The following is a 12,422-nucleotide window of genomic DNA, read 5'->3' as shown; positions in this document are numbered from 1 at the left end:
ATCTTTCCTATTGAACTGTTTAGAGATTGTTTGCTGTTAGATATTGATATCCATGTATAATAGGTAATACACAGTGGCTGGAGAGTACGAGGTGCAGCACATATGGGAGAGTGCTGTATGTGCTATGCCTGGTGCGTGTGACCCAGCAGAACATTTTTAACATATTTTAATTTCTGTACAGAAAATCTGTTTCCTGCAGTGCACACAGGGGAATGGCGATGGTGACATGGGAATCTGTCCTTCACATACTGATGCTATCCCCAAGGCCATTGATTACACTGCTTCTAGGGGAGGTTAAAAGGCTAAATTACAGGCTATTTATACATGTGCGAGTGACATTTTACATCCAAGCTAAAAGAAAAATCATTTTAAAACATATTGCGCTTTTTTAGCAAAACAGAAAACCGCATCATGTAGGGCTTTTTGTTCTCTTCAAACAGCGGACACCAAAAGGAAACCAGATGGACCCCATTAAAGTCAATGAGGCCCTTCTGCTTCAGTTTGCACCTTTTCAGTGTGAACAGAGCTCAACGGCTTCTGCTATGGCTTTAATATACAGGTGCTTCTCACTAAATTAGAATATCATCAAAAGGTTAATTTATTTCAGTTCTTCAATACAAAAAGTGAAACTCATATATCATATAGTCATTACAAACCGAGTGATCTATTTCAAGTGTTTATTTCTGCTATTGTTGATGATTATGGCTTACAGCCAATGAAAACCCAAAAGTCATTATCTCAGTAAATTTGAATAATTACACCTGCAAAGGCTTCCTAAGTATTCGAAAAGGTCCCTTAGTCTGTTTCAGTAGGCTCCACAATCACGGGGAAGACTGCTGACTTGACAGATGTCCAGAAGGCAGTCATTGTCACACTCCACAAGGAGGGTAACCACAAAAGGTCACTGCTGTAGAAGCTGGCTGTTCACAGAGTGCTGTATCCAAGAATATTAATGGTGCCCAAGCAACCAGGATAACCGCAGCCGTGAAAGGATTGTTAAGAAAGAGCCATTCAAACATTTGGGGGAGATTCACAAGGAGTGGACTGCTGGAGTCGTTGCTTCAAGAGCCACCACACAGACATATCCAGGACAACGGGCTACAAGTGTTGCATTCCTTGTGCCAAGCCACTCATGACCAATAGACAACACCAGAAGCGTCTTACCTGGGCCAAGGAGAAATAGAACTGGACTGTTGCTCGGTGGTCCAAGGTGATGATTTCAGATGAAAGTAAATTTTGCATTTCATTTGGAAATCAAGGTCCCAGAGTCTGGAGCAAGAGTGGAGAGGCCACAATCCAAGCTGTTTGAGTTCTAATGTGAAGTTTCCAAAATCAGCAATGGTTTAGGGAGCCATGTCATCTGCTGGTGTTGTTCTACTGTGGTTCATCAAGACCAAAGTTAGCACAGCCATCTACCAGGAAATTGTAGAACACTTCATGCTTCCCTCTGCTGACAAGCTATTTGGAGATAGAAATTTCATTCCCCAGCAGGACTTGGCACCTGTCCACACTGCCAAATGTACCAATACCTGTCAAGAGGAAGATGAGAGACACCAGACCCAACAATGCAGATAAGCTGAAGGCTGGTAACAAAGCAACCTGGGCTTCCATAACACCTCAGCAGTGCCACAGGCTGATCGCCTCCATGCCACATTGATGCAGTAATTTATGCAATTGAGCCCCAACCAAGTATTGAGTGCATTTACTGAACATACATTTCAGTAGGCCAACATTTCGGATTTTAAAATCATTTTTCAAGCTGGTGTTATAAAGTATGCTAATTTACTGAGATAATGACTTTTCAGCTTTCATTGGCTGTAAGCCATAATCATCAACATTAACAGAAATAAACACTTGAAACAGATCACTCTGTTTGTAATGACTCTATATATGTGTTTCACTTTTAGTATTGAAGAACTGAAATAAATTAACATTTTGATGATATTCTAATTTACGTGACCGTAACGTCATCTTAGGTCCTTCGAGCAATGCATCCCTGGGAACAGAAGCCGCCGCATGCACCGCTGAGAGCCGGGAGAACTCCGGGGGCCGTCGGAAGGTAATTATATCCCTATTTTTTATTTATTTATTTTTTTACATGAATATGGATCCCAGTCTCCTCTCCTCCAGACCCTGGAAACCATCCGGGACCGCTCCCTGCACCATATGCGGTGACCTCAGAGCTCCGCACATGCCGTACCCTGTGTATAAGACGACCCCCCACTTTTGAGAAGATTTTCAGGAGTTAAAAATATGGAAAAAGTACCGGAAAATACGGTAAATAATAAATTATTCTGGCGCCAACACTTTTATAAATAATCCCATTAACAATACTGTAATACATACAGTACACAAGTGCATAGAAATGGCAGGACATATAATCAGAATGTATACATATAGGCTCACCCGCCAACAACCCAACGCGCGTTTCACTAAAGGTACCGTCACACTCAGCAACTTTCCAACGATCACGACCAGCGATACGACCTGGCCGTGATCGTTGGAAAGTCCTTGTGTGGTCGCTGGAGAGCTGTCACACAGACAGCTCTCCAGCGACCAACGATGCCGAAGTCCCCGGGTAACCAGGGTAAACATCGGGTTACTAAGCGCAGGGCCGCGCTTAGTAACCCGATGTTTACCCTGGTTACCATTGCAAACGTAAAAAAAAAACAAACACATACTCACATTCCGGTGCCTGTCACGTCCCCCGGCGTCCGCTTCCCTGCACTCCTCCTGCATCCTGTGTAAGCGCCGGCTGTAAAGCAGAGCGGTGATGTCACCGCTGTGCTCTGCTTTACGGCCGGCCAGCGCTGACACAGGATGCAGGAGGAGTGCAGGGAAGCGGACGCCGGGGGACAGGCACCGGAATGTGAGTATGTGTTTTTTTTTTTTTTTACATTTACAATGGTAACCAGGGTAAACATCGGGTTACTAAGCGCGGCCCTGCGCTTAGTAACCCGATGTTTACCCTGGTTACCAGTGAACACATCGCTGGATCGGCGTCACACACGCCGATTCAGCGATGTCAGTAGGTGATCCAGCGACGAAATAAAGTTCTGGCCTTCTAGCTCCGACCAGTGATGTCACAGCAGGATCCTGATCGCTGCTGCGTGTCAAACACAACGATATCGCTATCCAGGACGCTGCAACGTCACGGATCGCTATCGTTATCGTTGTAATGTTGTTCAGTGTGAAGGTACCTTAATACGTCGTCAAGTGGCCTTCGCATTATTATAGTAATAAGATATGCAGCACATGTACTCACAATACTAAGTAACCCAAGATTTCTATTCAATGTGAATAACAATTCAGTACATACTGGCATATATCTTTTTGGGTTGGCTTCTAGTAAAGACTCTTAACAGTCAGGCCTATAATTGGTCAAGTTGTTCCTGTGTAGTTGTTCCCCTCCCCACATCATCATCAGAAAAGATATGAACATGTGCTTTATCACTGAATGTACCAGTGACCTAATATTATAAATGCAATTATTTTCTGTTAATATTTCAGTAACTAGTAGTAAATTGGAAGGAGCCAGGACAGACATTACTACTTTGTGGGACTACAAGATAAGCAAACCTCATTTCCCTTTTGCACTCACAGTATTACTACATGTAACCATAAACAAGCATCTTCCGGAGACTAACCTCATTATGTTTTGTATTTTGTGAACTGTAACGTATCTTTATTTCCCAATAACACGTGCTCATAGTGCAGATGCTTCCCTCATTTTCCCCGGTCTTGACACTTATTTTAGAACAACACTGCGGCCAATCAAATAAATGTGCAACCCACGTCTGATAGCTTCTTTGGGAGAAAATAAGAGGAGCGAAGAGGCCAAACCCAACCAGCCCGAGCCTGACAGCACATTGTTGACTGATCCAGACAAAGTTAGACGAGTTCTCCACTACTGGACAATCTCAGCCTAATCAATTCAGGACCCCAGATAAAATAAAACCACTGTATGCTCAGGGCTGATGAATTCTCACCTTGTGAAGTTTTCAGAAAATAATGTCTTGTGTACGTCGGTGTGGGGCAGGGTCTTCTTCTGGTTCTCCGACCCCTCAGCAGCCTTCTCTGCTTCTCGTAGAGGTCACTGGCGCATGTGAGTCGGCATCCTGTGTGCAGGACTTCAATAAAATGGTGCTGGAAGTGGCGCATGCAGACCAAGATTTCGGCTGAGTAAATTTTTCACCGAACTGAAAACTCGATCTGTGCATGCACCGCACCCAGCGCCATTTCATTGAAGTCCTGCACACAGAACACCGAATCTCACAGCAAATTTTAAAAAGGAGGCAGGTCACTGAATAATAAATGACCTGTACAAGAAACAGAGGAGGCTGGTGGGTGTGGGGGGAGGCGCAGAGAACAAGAAGAAGACCTTGCCGCCATGTCCCACCCGAAGCACACAAGACTTCATTTTATGAAAACTTCACAAGGTGAGCGGATGCCTTTACATCAGGTATCTTATTAATCAGCATCACAGCACCATCATGGTAGTTTATAGAGCTAAATCCTGCTGACAGGTTCTCTTTAAGATGGGGTTGTATAGTAGTGGACAACCCTTTTAATGATTAGATGTTTGTAGGCAGATTAAAGGGGTTGTCCAGTAGTCACATATTAGTGGCTTCTCTTTAGGGTAATCCATCAGTATGAAATCCATAGGGTTCTGACACCCAGCACCCCATGGACAGCTGGCATCTGCTGTGGCCGGATCTATGCAATGTATGGAGCTACAGCGTTCCGCTCAATATATTGGGTACATCCAGTACTGGCAGAGCAGATACCAGCTGACCATGTGGGTGCTGGATGTGGACCCTAAACAAGCCCTTTAAATGGGTTTCCAGTGAAAACAAGTTATCGCCTATCCACAGTATAGATGATGACCTGTTGATCACTGGGGTGTATGTTGCCCACTGCATTCCTTCCCTATGGGGCGACTGTGTGCTGAGCACGACAGCCCCATGGATAATGGATCAGCAGTCAGGTGATAAAAGTTCTCCGTCAGGGATAAAAATTCCCTGTGATCAGCGCAGTTCCCACCAGTCGGACATCCCCAGATCAGCAAGTTATCATGTATCCTGTAGATAGGTGATAATTTGTTTTGAATGGAAAACCCCTTTAAGGCTGCCAGGTATAACCAAGTGGAAATTATTTTAATATGACTAAAACAAGTAGCGGCAGCAGGGTCCCCGTCTTATTAATTCTGTGCCTTCCTCGACCTGTCGAACCATTATGGCCCCGCTCCTTGTTTACCGAGTGATTACAGAGGCCATTGGTGTCAGTGTAGATAGAATATGATGGGAGGAGGCAGCCTAACAATCTCCTGCATACATTAGGACGTTGTAGGACGCTGTAGGACTTGAGGCCCAAAAATCCTATGAGCTTTCCCAAGTGGAAACCACTTCAGGTAATGCATGTTTTGCAGTCTTTTATTGGACAGTGCTAGATTGTTGTGTTCCCATATGGATCTGCTGCAGAGAAAGACAACGCACTCTCTTTTCCCACCAGACGTTTTTCAAAATCTTTTGAGGAAAAATATAAAATTGAAAAAATTCCTAGTGAAATAGAAAGATTTCCCATAGAAATGAAACGGAAGATCGGAAGAGCAGATTCAGTCCAAAAACTCCTAAAAAATCCCGAGAGTCTGCAGCCATGGATTGGAGGAGCCGGTGGGGTTTGGTAGTCTCGCACCCCTCACAGAGCTCCCACAGACCACGCATGCGTCACCCATGACCATTGCTCAGGAAACTCATTTTGGATGACATGCAAAGTTTCTGCTGTTTATTTTCTTGTGCATTTTTTTAGGCAAGAAACGTTGTGGTCACACTTTTTTTTTTCCTTGTGCATTTTGTGATCATTAAATATATATCTATAAATATACATATAGATTTGGCCGTTTTACCAAGTAAATTCTCCCAAATACACGGGTTTTTTCCTGTGTTTCTGACGCCACAACTCACGATTTTATTACAAATCTTGGAGTCACATGAAGAAATCGCATAACTTGTAATCGGAGAAACTATTTCAAAACAGCAATATAAGACGCAGGTAATAAAACACATTCCGTATAATTGGTTACTTTCATTTTTACAAAATTACGCAACATGAAAAACTCTCCAAAACCTTGTCATGTGAACATGGCCAAAGGCTGAATTCCCACGCTGCAACTGAAAATTGCTTCTATTTCTCTAAGGCCTGTCCCAAACGTTCAGATAATTCCGGTACCGGAAAAATCGGTACCGGAATTATCCGTGTCTGTGTGTCTGTGTGCTTATCATGAACATCAGTGTGGCACACGTGCGGCAGCCGTGTGCCGCCCGTGTGCCAACTGGGTACCACACGGACCGTGCAGGAGACAGCGCTACAAGTAAGCGCTGTCCCCTGCATCTGGTGCTGAAGCCGCCATTCATAACTTCTCTCCAGCAGCGTTCGCTAGAGAGAAGATATGAAAAATCCTTTTTTTTTTATTTTCCGTGTTTAAAATAAAGATCCCTGTCCCCACCCCCCTCCCAACCCCCTGTGCGCCCGGCAGCTGTTACTAAAATACTCACCCGGCTCCCTCGAAGCGTCCTCTCCGCGCCGCACCTTCTCCTGTATGAGCGGTCACGTGGTGCCGCCCATTACAGTCATGAATATGTGGCTCCACCCCTATGGGAGGTGGAGCCGCATATTCATGACTGTTATCGGCGGCACCACGTGACCGCTCATACAGGACAAGGTGCGGCGAGGACAAGACGCTGCGAGGGAGCCGGGTGAGTATTTTAGTAACAGTGGGGGGGCGCACAGGGGGTGGGAGGGGGAGGGGACAGGGATCTTTATTTTAAACACGGAAAATAGAAAAAAAAAAGGATTTTTCATATCTTCTATCCAGCGAACGCTGCTGGAAAGAAGATATGAATGGCGGCTTCAGCACCACGCTGGGGGGACAGCGCTTACTGTAGCGCTGTCTCCTGCACGGCACACGGACAGCGTCCGTGTGCGGTACGTGTTTTACACGGTCCCATTGACTTTAATGGGTCCGTGTAATCCGTGCGCTCCCACGAACACTGGCATGTCTCCGTGTTTTGCTCACGGATACACGGTCCGTGAAAACACGCTGACATGTGCAGAGACACATTGCTTTCAATGTATCTACGTGAGTCAGTGTCTCCGGTACGTGAGGAAACTGTCACCTCACGTACCGGAGCCACTGACGTGTGAAACCGGCCTAAGGGTATGTGCACACGTAGGTGGGATGTCTGCGGATATTTCTGCACCTGTTTTTGTAAATCCGCAGGTAAACTGCACTGTGGATTTACTGTGGAGTTACCGCGGATTTACCGTGGTTTTTTGCGCAGATTCCACTTGCGTTTTTACACCTGCGGATTCCTATTATAGAGCAGGTGTAAACCGCTGCGGATGCCGCACAAAGAATTGACATGCTGCGGAATAAACAACGCTACGTTTCCGCGCTGTATTTTCCGCAGCATGTGCACTGCGGATTTTGTTTTCCCTAGGTTTACATGGTACTGTACAACGCATGGGAAACTGCTGAAGTTCTGCAGCGTCAAAACCGTTGCGGATCCGCAGCAAATCCGCTACGAATGCACATACCCTAAGGGTATGTGTCCACTTTCAGGATGGCCGGCGGTATCGCCGTAGTGGCTTAGCCGCTCTGCGGTAAGCCCCGCCCCCTTTCTGGGACGCGATGATGCCGGATGTGTTCACAGCACACATCCGGCATCATCACTCCCCACCATAGGGCCCTGTGCTATATCTTGCGGCGACACAGCGTCGCCGCAAGATATACGGACATGCTGCGCTCTGAAAAGACGCGCAGCATGTCCGGAGTCGCAGGGCCGCCGCGTGCGTGTTACCACGCATAGTGGAGACGGGATTTCATTAAATCCCCTCCACTATGCTGTAACATCTGGACGCTGCGTGTCTGACGCTGCGTCCCTATGCAGCGTCAAACACGCAGCGTTTACTGCACGTGGACACATACCCTTAATGGCTTGTTTAGATTAATGTGTCAGGACTTTCCACCACAATTGTACCTTCATCTTGTTTCCTATAACCCAGATCTGCAGATTCTTTTTTTCTACTTTTTGTACAGAAATAAAACAAAGCAACAAAGTGCATGCACCGTGTGAACAGGAAGCCACGGAGAGCGGCACCGATCGCCCAGATAGGCGCCCCCGCCGGCACTCACCCTGCGCCCCCGCCGGCACTCACCCTGCGCCCCCGCCGGCACTCACCCTGCGCCGCCCGCCGGCACTCACCCTGCGCCCCCGCCGGCACTCACCCTGCGCCGCCCGCCGGCACTCACCCTGCGCCCCCGCCGGCACTCACCCTGCGCCGCCCGCCGGCACTCACCCTGCGCCGCCCGCCGGCACTCACCCTGCGCCGCCCGCCGGCACTCACCCTGCCCCGCCCGCCGGCACTCACCCTGCGCCGCCCGCCGGCACTCACCTTGCCCCGCCCGCCGGCACTCACCCTGCACCGCCCGCCGGCACTCACCCTCCGGCACTCACCCTGCACCGCTGCTCCCTGCTCACTGCCCTGGAGGCGCTCTGCCTGATCTCCGCCGCCGTCCCCGGCTTCAGGAGGCTTCTGGTGAATCTCCGGGAAGGTTCCATCACAGCGATCACCTTCTGTGATGGAGCAGGCGGTGGGGTCTCCGGCAGATGATGGCAGTCACCCGCTCCGGGCTGCACTGTGACTGCTGCTCTGCAGCGCGAGGAAGCGGAACTCACTTTCTTCCTCCTTATCTGACTTGTTACAAAGTTCAGCAGCGTCTTCTGCCGGAGTCAGAGCCGCAGTCCCCGGGGATCCCCGCACACAATGATGGCATGGATGTAGCACAGCGATCATCCACCAGTGTCTGTGCCAGGAAACGGCCGGTGGCCACCAGTCTGTGCTTCTAGGCTACGTGCCCAGGATCAGCCAGATGTTACAGCACGGTGACGGGATCTCTAGGGGTCCTCTGCGCACACTGACATACGGCGCGTCTTTCCAGACCGCAGCACGTCAATTTCTCTCACAGTAACGCGTCTCCACAACGGGAATGACATGTGTAGAAAGTATTGGACGCAGTGAATCCGCACAGTGATCACATGCATCAATAGACAGCAGTGAAACTACGCTGCACCCACAGCGCTGCTACTCCCGGTTCGTGGGTATGTTTCCACGTTCAGGATTGCATCAGGATTTGGTCAGGATTTTACGCAGGTAAAATCCTAACCAAATCTGCACCTGAGGTCACTGGCAGGTCACCTTTGTTGTCCTTGCGTTGTTTCAGCAATGTAAGGACATGCTGCGTTCTGAAAAGACGCGCCGCATGTGCGTTTCCGCGGGTCCGCCGCATGCGTCTTTTAATGCAAGGTGGAGACGGGATTTCATGAAATCCCCTCCACTATGCTGGAACATCTGGACGCTGCGTGTTTGACGCTGCGGCTCTACGCAGTGTTTCCTGACCGTGTGCACATACCCTAAGGATATGTTCCCACGTTCAGGGTCTGCTGTGGTTTGACACTGCAGAATGTCAGCATCATTTCCTCACCTATTATGCAAATTAGCGGACACATTTACATTTTTGACATGTGCTGAGTTTCCTCTCCTATGTTGCACTCTTTTAGCCTTGTGACCTCATTTCTATAATAATAATAATAACAAACATTCTATTTCTTTCTCTTGGACATGTCTTGCCATAATAAGTGTGCTTGTGTTCCCCTTGCCTACATATGGACCGCTCTCTACTGTCTTCTTATGGGTGATTCTTTCCCGGATTGGACTGTGGATACTACATGGCTTTCGGGATCTTCGATGAACATCTTGTACTTCATCTATCATGTGGGCATGCCTCTATCTTACCCACATATGGATCTTTTCCTACTTCCCTCCTTTGGGGGATTTATCTTATTTCGGAATTGGACTGTGGATACACCATATGGGTCTTTGGCTCTTTCCTCCCCTCGGATATACTGTGCAATATATATTATCATGGACTACCCTGTAGGAACATATAATCTAACTGAGTTTGCAGGACATTATGGTCCTTATGCTTACTGGTATCTATTTATTCTTTTAGGGCAGGCCCTCTGGCATGCTGGTATCCATGTTCACCCTCGGCTTCTTCAGATAGTTTTGTACCTTTGGTGGAGTTACTCATCTCCAATGCACCTTAGACCTCCATCTGGGCCTTTTTTTTCGGCATTTTTTTTCCCCTTGTGACTTTCTATTGAAATTTATTCCTATTGATAGCTTTACTTATATAGCAACTACCTATATGGGCTCCTCCTGCTTGGTCTCCGTTTTCTGGGTTTATGGGGGCTGGTTATATGTATCTATTTCTTAGAAATTAAATATTTCTATTATGCTATATGTCTGGTTTGGTTACATGTGTGTGTTTCTTCCAACTCTGTATATATATTTGGATTATGCATCTTGTGGATATGTCCCTACACATATTTATTTGTTTTGCATGTTGTACCGTTATTCGTTATATTTCCCCTGTCTCTGTGTTTACTGTTATATGTCTGGGTGTTCGTCTCTGTGGTTTATGTCTTGCCGTGCGTTTCCCCCAGCATACACTTGGGCGCTCTTCTAAGGCTATGTGTACACTTTGCAGATTTGACTGTGGAATTTTCTGTGCAAATTCTGAATTTCTGACTCGCGGGAGCTGCGCAGGCGCCTTTCTTACATCCCTTCCCTCTCTGTGGCTTTGCCACTTGTGTTCCATCTTGCGCATGCGTGCACGCTTTTGCGATTCATGTTGCCCATGCGCACTTCTGCGCTACACGTATCAGCTATTTCCGGGTTGTGCTCACCGTCCTCGTCATGCTGTTGTGTCCCATACCGGTGTGTGATATACTGATCATCAGTAAAAGGTATTTATCAGTCTTTTGGTGGCTCTATCATACACTTCCCCTGATGAAGCCGTACGGGTTACGGCGATACGTGTTGGGTCAGTCCAGCGGGGCCCCACTCAGGTTTGTTACCCTGGCAAGTTTCCTTCTTACATCTGGGTGTATTATTTTACCTTACAACCCTCTGATTTATATCATCATTTGGCCTACTTATAGCAAAGGTTACGGTATAGCAGTAGGTTACGGTATATCCTGCTTCCAACGTTCTCAGGGTTTGCTTGGGGTCTCCATCCTTTTATTATACTCTTATAGTGTCTTGGGTGCATTGGATACTTCATACATACTCTTTAGTACATAATAAATTTTCCTTGTATTTATGCTATTTATTTTTCTGGCATCCTACGTACTATATATTATATATGGCGGGGGGGCTATGAGTGGGGCTCCTGATTGTTTTACTTATGTTTTATGACTTTGTATGATGTGTCTAATAAAGTTTATTATTGTTTCATATTATATTTGTCTGGTGTAGTGTGCAGGCATTACGGTAGTCCTTTTCTTTCTCTTTTTTTTTGTCACATTGGTATTTACTACCGGCTTTTTGCACCTCCCTCCGACTATATTTATTGCAGTTGTGCGCCTTACTCTCAATTATAGGTGCAGATTCCATGCGCTTTTGCTCCAGAAACACTAAAAACACATGCTCATTTTTTATCTGTGGATTTTCCACATCCAATGCAAATCTATGGAGAAAATTCATACTTCTCTAGAGAACTCAGCGGACTTGCCAGAGAAACTGACTTGTTGCGGATGTGAAACACGCTCCGTGGGTCAGGTTAGGTCGGTTTCACACGTCAGTGGCTCCGGTACGTGAGGTGACAGTTTCCTTACATACGGGAGCCACTGACACACGTAGACACATTCAAATCAATGCATATGTGCAGATGTCATTGATTTTTTGCGGACCGTGTCTCCGTGTGCCAAATACGGAGACATGTCAGTGTTCGTGGGAGCGCACGGATTACACAGACCCATTAAAGTCAATGGGTCCGTGTAAAACACGTACCGCACACGGACGTTGTCTGTGTGCAGTCCGTGTGCCGTGCAGAAGACAGCGCTACAGTAAGCGCTGTCCCCCCCACTGGTGCTGAAGCCGCGATTCATATCTTCTCTGCAGCAGCGTTTGCTGAAAAGAAGATATGAATAATCCTTTTTTTTTTGTTGTTTCTGGTGTTTAAAATAAAGGTCGATGTGCGCCCGCCCGCTGTTCTTAAAATACTTACCCGGCTCCCTCGCTGGCTGGCGCTGCTTCCTGTCCTGGCCGCACCTTCTACTGTATGAGCGGTCACGTGGGGCCACTCATTTACAGTGATGAATATGCGGCTCCACCCCTATGGACATGGACCTTTATTTTAAACACGAGAAACAGAAAAAAAAAGGATTATTCATATCTTCTTTACAGCAAACGCTGCTGCAGAGAAGATATGAAGCGCGGCTTTACTTTAGCGCTGTCTCCTGCACGGTGCGTGTGGTACCCAGTGGGCACACGTGTGACGTGTGCCACACTGATGT

The 12,422-nt window shown here is 47.2% G+C and overlaps 1 protein-coding gene across 1 annotated transcript in view; it reads right to left on the bottom strand.

Moving 5' to 3' along the window:
• DOCK10 (dedicator of cytokinesis 10) overlaps positions 1-8,791 on the bottom strand; it is a 448,273-nt gene extending 439,482 nt beyond the window's left edge. Inside the window, exon 1 of the mRNA XM_069727557.1 lies at positions 8,517-8,791. Coding sequence (XP_069583658.1) covers positions 8,517-8,621 — 105 coding nt within the window. The 5' untranslated portion in view covers positions 8,622-8,791. The remainder of the gene's footprint in view (positions 1-8,516) is intronic.
• Between the last annotated feature and the right edge of the window lie 3,631 nt (positions 8,792-12,422).

The sequence above is a fragment of the Ranitomeya imitator genome, chromosome 5 (assembly GCF_032444005.1).
Source record: "Ranitomeya imitator isolate aRanImi1 chromosome 5, aRanImi1.pri, whole genome shotgun sequence".
NCBI classification, from domain to species: Eukaryota; Metazoa; Chordata; class Amphibia; order Anura; family Dendrobatidae; genus Ranitomeya; species Ranitomeya imitator.
Note: the sequence above shows the minus strand (reverse complement) of the source record. Positions and strands in the feature narration are given on the sequence as shown.